General features: G+C 20.8%; 5 protein-coding genes across 5 annotated transcripts; 2 read left to right on the forward strand and 3 right to left on the reverse strand.

The window, feature by feature from the left end:
* Positions 1-1079: 1079 nt before the first annotated feature.
* Positions 1080-4147, reverse strand: SRAE_2000521200 (Hypothetical protein; the record flags this gene model as incomplete). The annotated part of the gene is made up of 4 exons (XM_024644198.1): positions 1080-1297; positions 1341-3722; positions 3771-4036; positions 4092-4147. The coding sequence occupies 4 exons, from the start codon at positions 4145-4147 to the stop codon at positions 1080-1082; spliced, it is 2922 nt and encodes a 973-aa protein (XP_024509782.1).
* A 384-nt stretch (positions 4148-4531) lies between these two features.
* On the forward strand, positions 4532-5515 carry SRAE_2000521300 (Hypothetical protein; the record flags this gene model as incomplete). The annotated part of the gene is made up of 2 exons (XM_024644199.1): positions 4532-4975; positions 5249-5515. The coding sequence occupies 2 exons, from the start codon at positions 4532-4534 to the stop codon at positions 5513-5515; spliced, it is 711 nt and encodes a 236-aa protein (XP_024509783.1).
* An 831-nt stretch (positions 5516-6346) lies between these two features.
* SRAE_2000521400 (Hypothetical protein) lies at positions 6347-14690 on the reverse strand (the record flags this gene model as incomplete). The annotated part of the gene is made up of 4 exons (XM_024644200.1): positions 6347-7801; positions 7845-8177; positions 14292-14305; positions 14663-14690. 4 exons carry the CDS (start codon positions 14688-14690, stop codon positions 6347-6349), a joined length of 1830 nt encoding a protein of 609 aa, XP_024509784.1.
* Positions 14691-17552: 2862 nt separating this feature from the next.
* On the forward strand, positions 17553-18787 carry SRAE_2000521500 (LD15927p; the record flags this gene model as incomplete). The annotated part of the gene is made up of 2 exons (XM_024644201.1): positions 17553-18053; positions 18104-18787. 2 exons carry the CDS (start codon positions 17553-17555, stop codon positions 18785-18787), a joined length of 1185 nt encoding a protein of 394 aa, XP_024509785.1.
* A 70-nt stretch (positions 18788-18857) lies between these two features.
* Positions 18858-20340, reverse strand: SRAE_2000521600 (Dol-P-Man:Man(7)GlcNAc(2)-PP-Dol alpha-1,6-mannosyltransferase; the record flags this gene model as incomplete). The annotated part of the gene is made up of 2 exons (XM_024644202.1): positions 18858-20195; positions 20245-20340. 2 exons carry the CDS (start codon positions 20338-20340, stop codon positions 18858-18860), a joined length of 1434 nt encoding a protein of 477 aa, XP_024509786.1.
* Positions 20341-21413: the final 1073 nt, after the last annotated feature.

The raw sequence follows: 21413 nt of genomic DNA on the forward strand, positions 1-21413 counted from the left end.
TAAATTATATTACGTAAATCATTAATTATTTATTTTATTTAGCATATGCAAAATTAGCATTGTTTTTAAAGCAATTAAAAAAAATTTCATACCTTGCAATTAAATTTTTTATTATTTATATTTATAGATTATAAAAAAAAAATTTACATTTCTTTGAAATATACTAAAAGTACTACTATTTTTGTACTTACCTAAAAAAAATTATAAATTAAAAAACATATAATTTTTGTAATAATATATTTGATATTAAAAATAATCATTTTGAAAACTATCCCAATTTTACATTTTTTTTTTGCTATAAAAAATTTGCAACTATTATATAAAAGAAATATAAAAATAATTTATTTATACAACAATCATTTTAATTTTATATCATTAATCTTTTTTTTAAAAATAAATCAAATAAACATCTAAATTCTGATTAAAAATAATTTATTTTTTTTATGATTTCTTAAATTCGAAACATTTATAATACAAGTTATCATATATTATAATACTTTAATGATGTAAGGATAAAATTTGAAAAAAAATGTTTTGAAATAAAAATTTCTTGAAATTATTTTTAAATTTATCAATACATTGTTCAATTATCAATAAAAATTTTTATAAATTTAAATATAAAAAAAAAACTTTTCATAAATTAGTAACAACACACATTTTCTTATTATATAGATATAAATATTTGTTACCTTCAATACAATATGATAATGTGGTGATAAATAAAAAAAATTTATTGATATTGTTTAATTATACATATATTTATTATTATTTAACAATATTTTTTTAAATTTGTTTAGAATATTTTTTTGGGTAAAATAATTTTACTAGAAAATAATATATATCAAAACTAGCTTTTCATAAATAGAAATACAAGATTAGTTTTTTTTTTCTAAATTAATATAATAAATGATTAATTCATTACTCTTTTATATTAAAAAAAATAAATAAAATATTTGGACTATTATAAATTATTTTAACAATAAGAAAAAACACTACTTTTAATTTTTTTTCTTAAATTATATAAAATATTAATTACAGACAATAATTTTTAAATAAGTAAAATATTTTAATAATATTTATTATTCACAATTATCGATTTTCTTGACTAACATCATTTTCGTTGAGTTATTTATATTTAAAATTCCAGTTTCTGGACTAATAATCCATTTATGGATTAAACTTTTATCATTTGATTCGATATAGTTAATAATTTTTTTTTGTTTTTCACTTAATATATACCCATCATCTATAAAAATTTTGATAAATTTCTGTAATTTTATATAAAACTTGACATTTTCTATAAAAAAAAAAGAATTTTTTGTTAAAAAGTTAAAACATACCATAATTATACAGTATTTCATTTATTAATAAATTTATGACATCTTTGTCATTTCTTAAATTTGTATGTAATAAACAAATATCCATGAATACTATTAACCAAAATGTTTTTCTAGGAGTATTAGGAAAAGAATAAATTAATCTAAAAAGATGAAAAATATCAGAAGTTTTAATAGATTTATCCAATGTTTTAATCATTTTATTGGCTTTTTTTAAACGATTGTCATAAACCAAAGAAGCAATATAAAATGCATTTATTCGACTTTGTGCCATAAAATTTCTAGCTTTTAGCAATGCATAATGTATATGAAATGAATCATCATCAAATTTGAAAGCATGATTTAATAACACCAATAAAGCATTTGAACAAGATAATTTGTTTTGAAATTGTAGCCATGATTTGACAGCTACATTATAACTAGAATAAGTTAAAACTTTTTTAATAAAATGTGATGTTAAAACTTCATTTGTTGGAAGATCAATTATATTCCATTCATATAAATTTACAATTAATGATTGAATGTCATCTATATGTTTTTTACTAATGTTTTGTTTGTTATCAATTGAAAAAAGATTTGTTATAAACATCATAGCTTGTTCTTGTGTATTACTATAATCTTCCTTTTTAAATTTAATATTTGGAAATAATTCTTTTATTTTAAATACAACTTTTAATATTTCATCCATTTTTGGCATTAATAATGAATATTTTTGTAAGATTTGTAAAATTTGGTTTGAAGTTAAAATTTCTTTTTCCTCAGAAATAGGTGTATAATAGGTAGAAATATTTTCAAGAAATGTCATAATTTGTTTCCAATCTCCATATTTTAAATATAAGTCAAGAATTTGATCGATATACTTATTCATTTCAATCAATTGAAATTTATTAGGATTTTCTATAAATTTATGAATATTCCTAAATTTATTGTTTTTTATATCTTTTTCAAGTATATTTCTACTGTTATATACATTTTCTATCATACTCTCTTCTGTTATTACATCTAATGTCTTAAAAAAATTAACTTTTAACCATTCATTTAAATTTTCAATTGAAATTAATTTTGATTGGTTAAGTTTAGAAAAATTTATTTTAAAATTTAATAACCAATTCCATAATACAACTTTTGAAATGTTAAAATCTTTGAATATTTCAACTATACGTTCTAGATGTTGATAATTACTTTCATGTGGGTATTTTTTCACTAACCATTCAAAAAGTGGATTTAATATATAAATATTAAGTAAATAAATGTTTAATTTGCCTAAATTACAATATCCTGCACGTTGCCATTTATATAAAAGAGGTAATCTATTGATAACATTATTTTCATCAATTAGAATTGGAAAAATAAGATGATCTCTTTCACGATTAGGATCAATTTTATTAATAAAATATAAAAGCATTTTTAATCTTTCAGAACTTTTGTAATCTTTTAACGTTAATATAGAAAATGCCAAATCATCAAAAATACGATAATTAAAATGAACAGAAGTAGAAAGATTATCTGCAATCTGTCTAATTCTACTATTTTCAACTCGATTTTTTATCATATATTTGAACATCCAATTTATGGTATTAATAATAGACTTATCTTTTGAACCATTTTCTATATTTAAAGCATTAAAAAGTAATGCTATACCAGTATGATAATATTTATTACTAATATGTCTTTGACATTCACGAAGACTTAATTTTCGAAAACCTTCATTTTTAGAAGCGTAACTTAAAATTTTGTTAGAAGTTTCAACGATTGACGTTTCATTAGAAGACGTAGTCATAATTGCAAGATTCCAAATTATATCCATAATAACATTTTGATTTAAATTTAATTTTAAAACTTTTTTACCTTTTTTTTTTTTTTCATCCATTGTTTTCATTAATAATAAATTTAATCTTGGCAAATTAAGTTGTTGAGAGGTACCAAGAAGTGCTTGAGACAACGCTTCAATTTCGTCTTTGTTATCATATTTATCGCGTAAAATTCTTATAAAATTGTCACAATCTACTTCCATTTTTTTGAAAAATATACATCTTATCATAGCTAATTCATATTCCTTTTGTAATTTAAAACCTCTCTTTAAAAGTTCAATTTTAAAAGATTTTAAATCATTTTTCATTCCAGATCTAGCTAATTGATACATCATATGTTTCATAAATTCATCATTAGGACTAATTTTAAAATTTTTTTCTAAATCTTCTAATGTTTTTTTTACATCAAATGATTTGTCATTTTCTTCCCATACAGTTAACCTCGAATTAATTGAACTTATAGTAAATTTAAAATCATGACTTTCAAATGCTTTCCATAATCTATCCATAATAATATTTCTATTTTTACTGCTAACATCAGACATCTTTTTTCCACATAATGATATTATAAAATCTATCATCTCTTGATTATTTTTAATCATTTTTATTAATTTTACCTCACCATTTTCTAATGGTAGTAAAAAATTAGACATGAAATCACTACCTGTAATTTTTAGATTTTTTTCAACATCATTTTGTATTTTAGAAAAAATAATTTCAGGATTCCATTCCTGTTGGTTAGACAATTTAATTTCATCTATTTTTGTTTTTCTAAAATATCCTAGATGAACTAGTTCCTCATCTTCTTTTACCATCTCATAAGGCACTTTTACTGATTGTACCTCAGACATTTCAATAGGTATCGTTAATTTTCGTAAAGAAGATATACTATAAAAAGAAATTTCAATTATTTGATAATACTTTCTTGTATAATTTTACTTACTTTGTTTTATAAAAAAATTTTAAATTATTATTTTGTCTAAAAATTATATTAAACATAATATTGTAGCATCAAAATAAATATTCTTTTTTCCAGTTATAAATCTTAATACATATTTTTCCAATTATAATGTCAAACATTCTATTCAAAACAAAATTTCACCAGGCAATTAAATTTATTTTTGATAAATTAAAATCATTTTAAAAAAAAAAAAATTTTTAATTGTATGTCATTATCAATCATTAAACAATTTTAGGATTGGAAAAAAATTACTTAAAAATAAAGCAGTTATTGACATTATGAATGTGGGTCAAGGTGTTACCTATACTATCAACCATACCTTATTTTATATATTGGATTCTTATTAAAAATAGAGCATACAAATTTATATAAAATTTAACTTCTTCTCTATTTCGAATAAATTTTTGTTTTATTAAGATAAAATGACTGGTTCTGTAAATTTTACAATTATTTTATTACTGTATACTATTGTTTATGTAGTATCATCTCTTCATTGTATGACATGTAATATTGAGGAAGGTTCTAATGACATGGATCCATGTATAGATATTTCTCAAGAATGTCCAGAAGGTACTAATTCATGTTCAATGCTTGTATACACTTCAACAAAAAGTAAAACAACACATACAAGAAAATTTTGTACACCAATTGGTTCAGATTTATCAAACCATTTATCACAATTTCCACAAACTGGACTTTGCCAAAAATTAAATTATGATTCTCCTGGTATAAGTATGGATATAAATGATATGATTGATGATTCAAATGATAATAATATAAATTTTCCTAAACCACCACCACTTCGAGCTAGAAGAAATGTTAATATAGATAATCATCCCTCACCACCATCACCACCATCAAATTTTGTAAGTTTTTATTTTAACTTTTATTTATTAAGATTTTGTAAAATATTGAGATTAATAATATATAATAGTTTTTTTTTTTAAATCTTTTATCTATCAAATAAAGATAAAATTTCTATTATCATTTTCAAACATGGATAAAAAAAAACAACTTAAAATTTATTCTTCTTCTTTATTTTTTTTTTCTTACAATTCTTTTTATATTTAAAACTTAAAAAAAATATTTTTTAATTTAAATATATGTATAATTTTTCTATAATCATTTTTATTTTATAGAACACAAATATTCTTTGTGTATGTATGAATGCCTTATGTAACAGTGGTACATTAGAAGATGTTATAAAACAAAAAAATGAAATTTCTAAGATTGAAGCCGAAGCTATGGCTGTTGGGATTGATGATGACTTAATGATAGAAATTATGAATGAAAATAAATTCAATTCAAATCAGAATGTAGGAAAAATTGTTAAAAAAACACCTGAGGAAATGGTTATTGGAAAAAAAAGTCAATGGAATTTTAAAAGTTTTAAACATTTAGATTAAAAAATTTTTTTCGGGTATCTAATATTTGAAAAGAGTGAAATATATATAATACATAAACAAAATAATTTATATCTTTTCACTTTCTTTATCCATAATGAACAACTATTTTACATACACCATCATATTTATTGATATAAACATCAATATTAAATTTAATTTTTGTTCATATTTTCTTTTTTTAATAGTTTTTTTTTATATATTATATTTTTTTAATGATTTAATAAAAGACAAAATAAAAAATATTAAAATTTTATTAGTAAAACTGCTTCACAAGAAAAACCTACACGCAGTAAAAAAATGTAGGCTCATTTTATTAACGGTTTAATTTATATATATTTTTTTTTAATGTGTAATAAAGGATGCCTTATAATGACAAAATATAATTTAATAATATACACGTACTCTACAATCATTTAACCAATATACCAATTATAAAAAATAAAGTTTTGACATCAAAATAGTTAGGAATAAAAAAAAAATAATAATAATAATAAATGATAACAAGAATTAAATGATTATAATAAAGATAATTATAGCTAGAAAAAAAAATACGATGTTTTTTACTTTTTCAAAATATTGTATTTTAAAGTTTTCTCATATATATATATTTCTTTTAGCATTGTATACAATAATATTACAAAATCATATATAATTGCTAGAAAAAAAAATAATAGAGATAACTAGTAAAAAAAATGTTATTTTTTTGTTTTTTTTTTTTTAAATATACACCGTTAGTTTAATAATATAATAATAGTAAAATTAATAACTAATAACAACTATAATATAAGAGGTTCTAAATATTATGGATTAAGACTATATACATAACACGCACTAAGTTAAACTATTTACAGAAACCCCAAGATCCTCAGTAGAGGTTGAAAACCCGTGTTTGGATCCAAATTTTATTTGTTTTCTACGACGATCCTTAGCTTTTTTTCTATCAATTTCTTTTTGTAATTCAATTGAAATTTTCTTGTTATAATATATAATATCAGGATTATCGGAAAAAGAGATAGTTTTTTTACGAAATCTTGGAGCAATATTTGACATGCTAATACATGATTCATCATTTGTTGTTTCAAAACTTGATTCATCATCAGAAATAATTGTCTCAAATGACATTATACTTTCCATTCCAATTGTTGGAAGGTAATCAGATGTTATAGATTCTGATACAGAACGTGAAGTTTTTGGTAAATAAGAACCTCTTGTTGGTGTATCTTGATTATGACGAAGACAATATCGTGGAATGTATCTTTGCTCATCTTTCTTAAGAATAGATTTTAAACCTTTTGAAGAATCTTCTTCAACAATTAATGATACCTTTTTACCATCAATTCTATAAAAACTTGTAGTAATTGATTCAGAGAATGAACGATTACGTATACCAAATGGTAAATTATCCTTACAAAAAGATTCATTTGGTGTTCCTGGAGAACCTACACCTGAATCAATACTATTAGTTGGTGAGGTAGCAAATGACCCTCTCATATCATCTATTTTGTTACTAGAAATTTGTTGATTAGATGTAACATTAACTTTTAAAGGTTTAATAAGAGATTTTCTAGATTTTTCTTTGCATTTCAAGTACTCTGCACCTATTTTTAAAACAGCAACATTATCATTTATACACTTTATTGATAAAGGTCTTTCTCTTCTATCAGGAATTGATTGAGATTTTAATATAGACTTTTTTAATTGAAGAATTCTATTTTGAATACAATCTATATTTCCACTATCATTAGTTATTATTTCTCCTTTCATATAAAAAGGAGTTGTTTGTTTAATAGGAAGTTTTCCATTATTCTCTCTTGCCTGTTTATTTTGAGCTTCAAGTATTGTCATTTTTTCTCTAACAATATAAATACGTATAAAACATAAATCATCATTAAAGACAATACCATGTCGGAATTTAAGAGATAAATTTTCACGAAACTCCATTAATTCACTGGATAAGAGAAGTGGTGCGTTCTTCAATTTAAAAGAATAAATATCGGCAAAAAATTTTGAATTGCTAAATACTACATTTATTGTTTGTTCATTAGTTCTCTCATCCATTGGTGAAACATTAACTTTAAAACAATTTTCAATATTTGATGGCATATTCTTTAAACATTCAGGGAAAACGTCAATCAACCATGTTACAATAATATGACCATCACGACATAACATTTTTCCTTCAAATTTTTTAAATGTTTTCATTAATGTTTCAATGATTATATCTCTTGTACATTTTCTTTCAGGAGGAGAAAGAGACCATTCATCACCAAAGGTATTTTCAATAAACTTAAAATAATAAATAAAAAGATAATTATCTATAACAACATACCTCAGCTAAAGTTGAGTCAACAGATTTAGCAGTATTGTTATTTGTTTGACAAAGTTGAAAAGTTTTAGGATTAATCTTAAAAATTATCTTTGGTTCTTTTCCTTTTTTAGTCTTTTTTTTTCCTTGAGAAAGTGTCTCCAAGCCATCAATATCAAAAGGTACAACAAAATTTTTCTTGCCCCGTTTGGCAACACCTACTTCTTCGCAAGCTTTTAAAATAATTTGAGCTTTTTGTCTCAAATTTTTGCTATTGTAAACGTAAAGAATTTTTCCATCTTCGTAGCAAGTCATGATAAGTTGTTGTTTTTTTTTTTTAAAAAAGGTAGTTGCTATCTGAAAAAAAAATAACAAAATAAAGTACAATAATTTTCTTTTATTATAAATAGATAAACTTTTTTATAATCGGTATTGATAAGGCCAATCATAAATAGACAAGGCACGTGATTTGATAAGATAATGAAAATTTTTGTTTTTAATATATATTTTTTTTAATAAGATTGTCCAACATATAACAAAAATCTATTTTTATATTAAAATATAATAATAATCCTAATAAGTATATTTAATATTATAAGAAATTATATTATACCTATCTGTCACGCTATATATATATATATATATTCAGTTGTATTTTAACAAAGAAATAAAAAAAAAAAAATTTTTTTTTTGATATATTTAAATGAAAGATTGCCTGTTATGTTAAATAAAAATATATATTTATCTAAAAAAATTATTGCAATTATAATATTTAATAAATTATTATTACTTAATAAGAAATACAATAATTTTATTGGGTTAGATGGAAAAAAGCCACTGTACAATTGTTCTTCCTATATAATATATAATAATACTATATATAATGTTTTTTTTTTTTTTTTTGACAATAAAAGAAAAGCGACCCCTTTTATATCAATAAAAAAAAATAAAGTAAAAATTGTATAGATATAAAATTCAAATTTTTTTTTTAACTGAATTTTAATACCTTTTTTTTTTTTATCTATCATTTTTATAAAATAATATTAAAACACTTTATGTTAATTATATTGTTAAATAACTAAAATTTATAAAAGTTTTATAAGTATAAATTTGAAATATCATTGAGTTATAATTAAAAAGATATATATATATATATATGTCATAACATTTTGTATTATAAATTATATGCTGTGATTATAAAAGAAAATAAAATGACCCCATTGACAATTTGGTTTCTTGAACGTTTAAAGTATATGATGCATTAGTAGAAGGATATAATATCGTTATCAATATTTCCACTATATGTTTATATATTATATTTACAAATGTTGCCAGAAAGAACCTTTTTCTTTGTAAGATGAAATAGTAACATATAAAATTTGGTTAAGAGAGTAAGAGTTTCTATCATTTGAATTTATATATCTATCTTCAATTAAAGAAGATTGATGCTGCATTAAAAAAAAATGTCAAAAAATTCTATACACCAAAGCAAGCTTATTTTTTTAATAAAAAAAAAACAGGAATAAATGTATGTTTTTTTTTATCCGAAAACAACATATGAATTGGTATTATTGATGAATGACATATATTTAATATAAATATGTTTTTATCAACTTTTTTCTATCAACCAAAATATTTTCAAAACATAAAGAATTTAAAAAAAAAGGAAAAAAAATAATACCTTAATTTTTTAATAAAAGTTTTTCATTTCCTATATATAGGGGGAATTTAATTGAAAAAAAAATTTTTTCATACAAAGTTACTAATAAAATTTAAATAAAATGTGAATTAGTCATTTATTTAATAATTGAAAAAAAAAGTGCATTTAGCTGTTAGCTTTAGATAAATATGTACATTAATATTTATGTTACAATAATTGGACATATATTTGTAAATATAAAAAAAAAGCTATTAATAAACTAAAATTAAATATTTTACTTCTATAACAACATGAAAGGAAATTAATTAACTATAAAATTATACATATAAATTAAAATTTTCTTTTTTAATATTTTCTTTTAAAAAAAAGGTTAAACTTCAGGTATATAAAAAAAATTAAAATACTAAACTTTGTTTATTATATATTAAATAAAGAAAAAAGTATAATTAAATGAAACTAGGTATAATTTAAATCTAAAAACTAATCAATCCAAAAACTCTTTTTCTATATATATAACCTCAGTTCTTTAAGAGCATACATCGACAATTGTGTTAATCACACCCCTATATAATAAATTATATATTCATCCTCATTGAACTCATTCATTGTATAAAATTAAAAACACAACTGTCCATCGGAAATAATATTATGATAAATTATATTCAAAACACTGATTTTTTTTTTTCTTGCAAAATATTGAAGTAATAAAATTTAAATGCAATGTTATTTTGATTATTTTATTTTTAAAAAAAATGTTTTTATCACTTTCTCATTTTTTTAAAAATGCTAATCTATTCATCTTATAAAAGTAATTTTATTAAATATATACTAATTTAATTAATTTCTAATGGTAAACAAAAATATATGATAATAATAACAATTTTTGTACTTTTATAAGTTAGTAAAAAAAAAAAGTGGAAAGTAACAACAGATTTTAAATAATAAATACTAAAATATTAGTTTAACAATGACTAAGAAATGTATAAAATATACATTCAATAACCATACTTTATTAAATCTTACCATGAATATATAATTAATCATTCATTCATATATCTGTTCAAATTTCTTTTGTCAATGAAACAAGTAAGCTTTGGTCATGTTGTCCATCTAACTTTAAACGTCAGTGTTTACAAGATATAAATACAAACCTGATAAAATATTTGTTTATAACAATTTTAAAATACATTTTATCTTTCTCAAAATACAGAACGAGAAATATATATAAAAAAAAAGTAAAATATAAGATCATTTTATCTATGATATGTTATACTTTGAAAGAAAAATATTATTATTATAAAAAGAGTAAAGACTATTTTTTTAAAAATTAAAATAAAAAATCTTTTAGTTTATTAACTTTTGAACAATTAATAATCAAAAAAAAAGTGGTGTTAAGTAGTAGAAAAAAAATATAAATAATTACACTTTATTTTTATTAATAAAAAAAATTGCCATTAAAGACAATTTATAATCTAACGAAGAAAATAAATTTAATCATCAGGTTTATACTAAGTAAAAAAAGACGATAACCAATGTTTACAACAACCAAACTACATATTGCTCATGGTAGTTAACACAAAAAGTCTAGTAATGAAAGGAAATTGAGTTTTAAAGTAAGATAGATGTGACTATTTTTAAAAATCACTCGCCTATAAGATTTTATTTCCCCTTTAAACACATACTAAGAAAAAAAAAAAAAAACTACACTATCTCATCGTTTCTTTTTAATCTATTATTATAAATGTGGTAATAGAAACACTAAAAGATAAACTCTCATTAAAGATGACCAACGATCATAGTTTAAAAGTTATAAAAGATGGTAAAAGTATCTTACACATATGTATACAATTAGATTTCCATAAAATTGTCCTTGATAATAATTATGAACAATATTAAAATAATAACAATATAAAACGACGACGATAAAGAAAAATAAATTGTATACACTATATGTAAAATATTGCATATTATGATAAACTTATGCATTTATATATTATTTTTAAAATACATACACAATTTTTCTATACTTAAGCACAACATTTTCCAAGATAACATTTTATAATATTTAAAATATACAAAACTATTTTTAATTAAGAAAGATATAAAACTATAAAAAAAAAGGGTAAAAAAAAATAAATAAAAAGGTGGAAGATAAACGATGGAGAAGTATACATAAATATAACAAAACATATGCTAATGAAATTAAATTAAATCTAAAAATGCAAAAATTTTCAACTGCCTATAAATAATTTTAGCAATAGTAATAATAATAATTCAGATCATAAATTGGATTATAAATTAAATCTTTCAATATTATTTCCCCCTTCATACTTCATATAGCAAAATTTTGTTAAAAGGAGGAAGTTAACAGAAAATAGATAACTGAATACTATTTTTAAAATCACTCTTTTGCAAATGACACAATGAATAATTCTCTATTTAATATATTTCCACAAACATACTAAATGAAGGGGCATAACTGGAAAAAAGATTTTCAAAAGGTGGAGTTCTCTCTCCTATTTCTGACATAATGACATGTCTTAAATCTTTTGTAGATCTTATTGCCGACAATCTCCATAAGATAAATTTCTAATAAAAATATATTTTAAAAATGTTATGATCCTTTTAAATGATGTAACTTTAAAATGATTTTTTTTTTAATTAAAATTTCACTATACAAAATATTATTGAAAAATGCCTTATAATAATACATTTTTTTTTTTAAAATAAAAAATAATTTTTGTTTTTATTCTCTCCTAAAACTATATAATAATTTTATATATTAGAAATAACATTTAATTTTTTTTTAGAAAACAAAAAAAAAATAAGATATATATATTATAAATAAATGATAATTTTACAATAAAAATTTATTTCTAAAATAAAATAATATACCCTTTTTAATATCTAAACACAAAAAGCCCCATTTCTATTTCTTTTGAGGAAACAACATATGTGCTTTAAACAGTAAAATGACAATATGTTCTAGAAAATTCTAAATCATTGAGAAGAAATATTATATATATAAATATCAAGTTTATTATATATATTTAATGATATAAACATCACTACCAATAAATGTCATATATATATATAGAAAATTGAATATCATAATAATGAAAATAGATCAATTAAACATATGTATTAATGTGTTTATAAGAGAGATTAATGTAAAAAAAAAAAAACCTTGAGATAATTTTAATCTAAATAACTTCTTCAGATATTTAATGATACTCTTCTTTGGATTTTTTTTTTCTATTTATGTAGATATATAAATATATTTTTATTATATAAAATAAATATATAAGTTATCATCACTATATATATATATATTTATTTAAAAAGAAGTTTAAAAATAAATTATAATCAGTATGGGTCCAAGAGGAATAGAAATATACAAAATACAATAAAACAGAAAAAGCTGTTATTATTCTTATAATATTAAGTAAGGAAGAAACTTATTTACATAGTCTACTTAAAACTTAATACTTGACACGTAAAATACTTTTTATTTCACTTAACCATCTTTTAAAGAACAATAATCCTTATCTTATTTTAATAAAAATAACCCTTTATATCAAAATTTGTAAATAAAATTTTCTAACTATATATATTTACCTTCCTTTCTTAATCTTAATAAAAAGGAAATTTATATATATATATTTTTTTTATCTTCTTTATTTTAACTACAAAATATAAACTTTTAAATCTTTAAGTATAAGAAGAAACTTAAAAAAAAAAAAAAGAAAAGATATAGTCCTTCTTTAGTTGAACCGAAAAAAGAGAGAGAGAGAAAATATATTTATAGAATGATGGTACACAGAAAATTTGATAAACATAATACTTTTTTTTTTCAAAAAGCATTATTGGTTCTTATTATAAAAACCCTGCAATAATATTTGTATAATAAAAAGCTCAAATAAATATAACCAGAAATCATTTTCTCGTTTAATTTATATAATAACTATTTTATATTATATCAAAAAAGTCTCTCTCTTTTAATATTTTTTCTCCTTCAACCTTTATATATTTATAATATAAAAATAATTGTTAAATGATTAATGACCAAAAGTATAATGACTTAAAATGTAGAAAAAAAAAGATAAAGGACATTAATTAAAATGTGTTTTTTTTTTTGTCATTTAATGGCCAAGTGATAATAAATACCATTTTTCTATATATTATAATAGTAACCTTCAAATAATAAATAGTTTCTAAAAACATATATATATAATATATAGTTTGCCTCTCTTCATTTTACTATTTCCAAATAAACAAAGTTATAAGATAAAAAGGACACAATTTTTCTTTGCAAACAAATAGGATTCAAAAGAACAATGTCTCGTAATGAGGTACGCGAATCATGTGAGTGGAAATAGGAAAAATTACTTTTTCTTATAGATTAAAGGCTTATTAATAGAATATCTAAACAAAAGAATTAAATATATATATATATATATTTAAATTTAAACAATAAAACTTTGACTATCTATATCTTTTCATTATATATTATTTTACTATAGATATGACAAAACAAAAATTTTATATTTAAATAATAAGAATTATAATTTGTAATAAATTTTATATTGCAGATACTTTGAAACAAACATTATACAAAGTCATGTGGAGTAAAAGAAAATATAAATTTTAAATATCAACAAACTACTTCATTTGGATTTTTAAATTAACTACCTATATTTACGACTAATTTTTTTTTAACATTTACATTACAATTGGCATATATTTAAAAATATATTTCCGTAAAATAAAAGTAAAGTTTATATAAAAAAAAAACTTTAAAACAAACTTACCGGCAAAATGAATCCTTTATATAAATGAATATTTTAAACAAATAGTTAGAAATGTATTAATGATTATGGCAGTGCAAAAGTTGATTTCTTTAATAAGAGTTTTAAAAAATTGTAGTATATAATAGAACCTATAAAAGAAATAAATATTTAAATTATTCTTAGTTATATAGCGACAAACGAAAAAAAAAAAACATAATTAAAACACCAAAACACAAAAAGAGAGAAATTTAAATTAAAAATGTAAAATTGTTCTTATTATATTAAAAATGTAAAAAGTGGAGAAGATGAAACATTGTAAAGAGGTTGGAGAATTGTTAGGCCAAATCAGAACACATGACTTTATGGCTTGATAACAATGCTTGCTTCCTAACTTCTCATCTTCTCTCTATCATCAAACATCAACAAAAGTTAAAATGTCTCAGTAAGAAGTCGTTCTTTTAAATAATTTAATAGATTATATCGTAAAAGCGATATTATTTGTGTCATTTGAACTGATAAATTACTAGCGGTACATTATCAAAATGGTCAGCTGAGAGAGCTTACCACTAGATAACTAATAAATACATATATTTATAATTCAACAAGATAAGATGATAAGATAGTTGAGAAAAACAACATATTATAGATTAGAAAGCTACAATCAAATTAAGAAGAAAAATGAAATAACATTTATCTTCGTGAGCTTTTTACATGAAAAGTTAGTGATACTGTACATTAAAGAACATATACATTGAATGTTCATTGATTCCTTAGAAAATAATATTAAAAAATACATGCAAATGGTTAATGTTAAAAATATAATAACTGATAATGAATTGTTTAACTAAAAGTAGAAACTTCAAAAAAAAAAATAATGGATATTACTTTACTAATATTAACTGACTGGATAATTTTAGTATCCTTGTTTTATGAATATACAAAATATAGAGATCATAGATTAACTATAAAATAAAACATGAAGGCCAATCGAAACAAAAACAATTTGATTTACATCATATTTAAATAAAATATTAATTTTATTAATATAGACAATCATCTAATTATAGTTGTAAAAATTTATTTTGCAAAATGACAATATCTCATAAAATAAGATGTCAAATATACAAAAAGTAGGTAACTTTTTATATATAATTGTTACTAAAATTAAACATGTCATTTAAGTTGTTTTTTTTTTTTAATATAAATCACTTATTCATTTTTTTTCATCCCCATTTTACAAAATTTAGATTGATAGTAATTAAAATAACTTGAGAACTGTTTTATTAATTGGTAGTTTTTAGAGGTAAAATACGCTTACAAAGTTTTATTATATATTGATGAATAAGATATTACAACACAAAGGGCATCGTATGGTATCAAAAATCATTTGTGATTACAAAGCTGACATCTTTAAAATTATTAGCAGAAAAAAATGTCATTAATAGAAACAATTTTAAAGGTACTTATTGTTTTTATCCTCCAAATTTTTTTTTAACAATTTAAATAAATTAATTATAAATTTTTTTTGTTTTTAAAATAATAAATTATTAAATAAAAATTATATAAAAGAACTTTAAAAAAAAGAAATATTTTTTTAATACCCGGTTACCAGTTAAAAGTTAACATACAGAGTATAACTAATATATTTATTTTATAAACTATATAGTTGAAATACTGCTTACAATTTTTTTATTAAAAACATATTAAATAAATATTTAATATATAAAAAAAGTTAAAATTCTTTAAAATTATTAATTTAATTATGTTCCAAAAATGTAATATTGGATAAATATAGGTTAAAATAGATTTTGATTTAATAAACAAAATTTTTCAATATGTCTTTTTTTTATTAGAAATTGCTGTTATTCAGAAAATGAAAATGTTATTTCTATATTAAATCACCAATTTCAAGGACCAATTTTTGACAGTAAGGGAAAAAGAATTTATGTTGACAAAAGAAATAGTTATTATGATTTATGATTTAATTATTTTTTTAAATAATATTGTTTTAAACTTTTAAATTTTTAATAGTTTTTATGATGTATTAATGTTTAAAATAAATAAATTTTCTTACAACTTCTTTTGCTTATTTTCAATTTTTTATTTTAATTTAATGATAAAAGTAATATTCAGATTTTTTCTATTTGTGTTTACATATTTTGATATAAATATATTTGTGATAAATGATATAAAAACAATTATTGTTATTGTTTTCCTTATTTTTACTTTTTAAAATATTTTAAAATAAATGAGATAATGTAAGATTAGTTAATTAATGTTTCTTTTACAATAAATAAATAGAATTTTTATATATAAAAAAAGTGAAATGACAGATTATAAAAGTTATAAGATAGTTTATCATTAACTATTGCTAAAAATGATATTATATTAAAGAATAAAAGATAAAAAAAACATGGTACATTACAAAATAAATTAATATGTAAGAATAAAAGTTTCACATAAATTTACCATATACTTAATCTAAATAATTATTCTAATTATGGAAACAAAGATTGTTAAAAGAAAGTGTGAGAAATATGAATCTTATGATATTTTTTTATGAATATGTACAAGAAATCTTAAAAATTAACAATATAATAAAGATGATTTTACATCATATCAGATGAAATTAATAAAATCCTCTTTGCTAAAAAGAAGAATTACTGTAGGAAGATGTTGGAGCAGCAATAGTAATTCAGCAGAATCTGTCAGGAGACCAAAAAAAGCTTTGAAGAGCCGGTTCCAGACAAAATTTTTAAGATATGTTAGAAGAGTTGAAAGAAAAATGACCCCAGAATTTCCTATCATTCCTAATATGTGGAGGGAATAAAAGTAACAAGTACCATTCTAAATATTTGTCATATGACTAAGAATTTATTTTTATACACTTGAAATTCATAATATATGTAATTTAAATGGCATAAAATATTTTATATAAACAATTAAGCAAGTTATATCACATGTCTATGTATGTGTATTTTATTAATCGACATAATAATTTATCCGTTTAAATTTTTAATTTAAAATTCTTTAAAATTTTTTTTTCTTTTTAAATATAATAAAAAAAAATTTTTTATTATAATATTCTTTTAATGATAAGGTATGTATTCCCAAAACGATATAAAATATAATACATTTTGGAATCTTGTGTACAAGTGATATTACGATAAAAGTAGGATAATTTCTATCCATCAAAATACTTTTTATTTTGGATTATGCAATTTTATCGGTATTATTATTAATTTCTATCTAATTTTTTTTATTCTCAATTTATCATTAATTATGCAAAACGGTTATGTGAACAATCCCATGATGGCAAATACATTATTAAGGCGGGGAAGTATTCCAGCTAATGTAATTAATTCTGAAATGATGCAACAGCTAATAACAGGAACAGTTAATGGAATTCCAACACCCCAAATATCTCAAGGACCAATTATAAATGGATGTAATAAAAGAAATGAAGTATATAGATTTACCTCAGATCATCCATTATATAGTATAGCAATGTCAAATAAAGATAAAATTCGAATATGTATAGGTAGTATTCATTTAAATAAAGAAAATTTTCATAAAAATAAATTACAAATTGTGGATATTAATGATGAAAGTAATAAATTTGAATTAAAAGATACAATTGATCATGAATATCCTTCTACTAAAGTTTTATTTAGTCCTGACTCATCACTTCAAAATGAATTATTATGTAGTACATCAGAATGCCTTAATCTTTACAAAGTTAATGATGATGGTAAAATATCATTAGTTGGTAAACTTCATTCGGTATAAAATAAAAATTTATTAATAAATAAATAATTTCTAATTTTTTTTAGAAACTTAATACAGAATATAAAGGGCCATATACTTCAATGGATTGGAATCGTGTTGATCCAACACTAGTAGGCGTATCATCAACAGATACAACATGTGTTATATGGCAAATTGAAACAGGACAAGTTGTTGGAACAACATCTTCTGTAGGAACTGTACATAAACAATTAATAGCTCATGATAAATCTGTAAATGATTTTGCCTTTGGTCCATATAATGTAGGTAAAGATACATTTGTATCGGCAGGTTCTGATTCAAGTATACGACTTTTTGACGTAAGAGATTTAAAAAGTTCAACAATATTATATGAAGAACCAAGTAAAGCATCATTAGTTAGAGTCCAATGGAATCCAACAAATGAAAATTACCTAGCAACATTAGCATCTAATAGTAGTAGGATCTCCATTATTGATATAAGAAAACCATGTACTTTAATGAAAAAATGTGAAAATATGTTATCAAATATCAATGCAATTGCATGGTCACAGTCATCCAAATGGAATATATGTTCTGGTGGGGGTGATAAACAAGCGTTGATATGGCAATTGAAAGAGGATAGTAGTGATGGTATCTCATGGAGAACATATTGTGCTGAAAGTGAGATTTGTAACATATTTTGGGGTACCAAACATTCCGATTGGATATGTATTGCTTTTGATAAATCTTTTGAAATATTACATGTTTAAAAAAAAAAAAACAAAACAAAATTGTATATTTACACTTTTTTATTTTTAATAACACAGCTATAAACGAATTTTATGCATCACCTTTTCTTCGTAAAACAATAAGTTTATCCATGAATTTTATACGTGGGATGTAGTATGGGAATTTTTTTGTTTTAATAAAATTAATTTTATGAAAAGCTTCAACTCCAAAGTATTGACGATGTGTTTTTGAAAAAATATTTTGTGCTTTTTTTTTAACATCAGTATTATAATCTCCTAAAATTATAAAGTTGAAATCTTTTAATTTTTCACTATTTAATTGCAATGATTCTGTCTTATTATACTCCCAGTTATCATAATAATGCAAAAACTTTGAAATTCCTGTTTGTGCTGCAAATTCATCAATATGAATTTTAATATGTTTATTTCTATCAAATCTTTGTAAATATTGAAGATGATTAATTGCATCACCACCAGCATAATTTCTAGATGAAATATAAATCATACAAAATGTAAGTATTGAATTTAAAATTAAATGACATAGTAAACCATAGGAAAAAAATCTTTTACTAATTGATTTTTCTTTATTAATCCACGAACGTGCCATAAAATTTGCTCCAATTAAATTAAATAAAGGAATTGTATAAATAATAAATCTTAACTCTTTATGAGGTAAAAAAGAGTATAATGTTATAAAAGTTATTGCTGAAAAAAATAGATGATATAACCTTTTTTCATAAAAAATTCCCAAAGGTACTAATATATATGATGTTTGTAGTGCTCTTGGTAATGCTGATAAAAAATACCAATAAAAAGGAGAAGTACCATATAAATGACTTTTATTTTCAAAAATATTAAATATAATGACTTCACCTTCTGGATAAATTAATCGCTTCCAAAACAAAGAATCTAATGGTATTGTAATGAGTAGTGAAACAATTAAACTAATAATTCCTGTGTATAATGCTGAAATAAATTTAACCTTTTTTGTAACAAGAATAGGAATAAATAATGGACCAAAGAATAATATTGTATCAAATCGAAGTATAAAAGTTGTAAATGTTGCTAATTTTATAGCTCTTATATATTTTTCATCTAATATTAATGAATAGATGTACAATATTACTATGAAAGCAAAAGTATTTGGAAGAGGACGTGATGCATAAAAAATAAAATGAAATTGTGAAGCAGTAATAAGACGTAAAAATAAAGCTGTTTCTTTTCCAAAATATTTTTCAACTGTTCTAACAAAATTAAGAAAAGACAAAAGTAATAAACTACCAATACACATACGAGATGCATATAATCCCCAAATTTTTAAACCATGAAAAATATTAATTATTGATATAACTGGTGATAAAATTAATCCAATGATCAATGGTGAAAAAAATGTCCTTGGAACAACACCAGGAAATTCATGATGATCATACTAAAAATATTTCTATGATTAATTATTATTTGGTAAATCAAAAACTAACCTCTGAAATATTCCATTTATGATATAATATATCATGAATAGCATTTGTATTAAAACTTTCTTCAACTTTTGTAAATGGAACCAAAATAATGTGCATGAATAAGACAATGAATAATAACCATTCAGATGATTTTATGTTATCCATTTTTTAACATTCATAATAAATACAAAAAAAAAACGCTTTATAATCTGTAACTGTTAAGTATTTTTCCAATAAATTCTTTTTAAGATATACTATTCCTAAATATTTTATTTTATTATTTTTATTTTAGTTTCATTATTTTGTAAATAAAAAAAAATCAAATTTTAAAAGAATTTATTAATTTGTTTGTATTGAATAAATTATATAAAGGGAATTTTTTTTTTTATCAATTACGTGATTCCTTATTTTTAATATTATAAATGATAGATGAATTATTTAATCAAATACCAATGTAATTCTTGTTTCCCTTAGTTTTCTTTGATTACAATGAAAATATAAATTTTAAAAAAAATAAGTATCTTTTAATAATATTAATCACTTTCCTAAGTAAATAGAATTATCGAGTCACAACAAATATACCATTAAATTTTTAATTCTTTTTTTACACTATTTTTATTTTATTATTAAATTGACATAAAATGACATTATTTTTTATTTAAATATATAACTTCTTCGTCACAATTTTAATAGTATAAAAGTCATTAGTATTATATTATTTATTTATTATTCTTTAAATTATGGTTTTAAAGTACTTTCATTTATATTTAATATTTGTTATTTTAATAACTATACATGGTATTTTTGGTAGACCACCTGTGAGTATATCATCTCCTGCTACCTGTTTACCATCAAAAGAATGTAAAAGTGATGAATTTTGGGATTGTCATTATTGTTCAAAAAAAGAATTACTTTATGGATTAATTTAAGTAATAACTTTTTATCTTTTTTTTTTTCATTTTTATTTTTTTTTAATGAATAAAATGAAATTTTTTTTTTTAAATTTTCCTTATATAAATTTAGGTATATACTGTATTAGTGAAGTATAATATATTAATAATTTATTGTTTTTTTTTTTATTCTATAACTTTTAATAGATCATGAACCATACAAAAATATACATAACAATAGTCATCATATCAATGTCATAAAAGTTATATCGATAAAAGTATAATAATAATAATAAATAA

This window comes from Strongyloides ratti, assembly GCF_001040885.1.
Source record: "Strongyloides ratti genome assembly S_ratti_ED321, chromosome : 2".
NCBI classification, from domain to species: domain Eukaryota; kingdom Metazoa; phylum Nematoda; class Chromadorea; order Rhabditida; family Strongyloididae; genus Strongyloides; species Strongyloides ratti.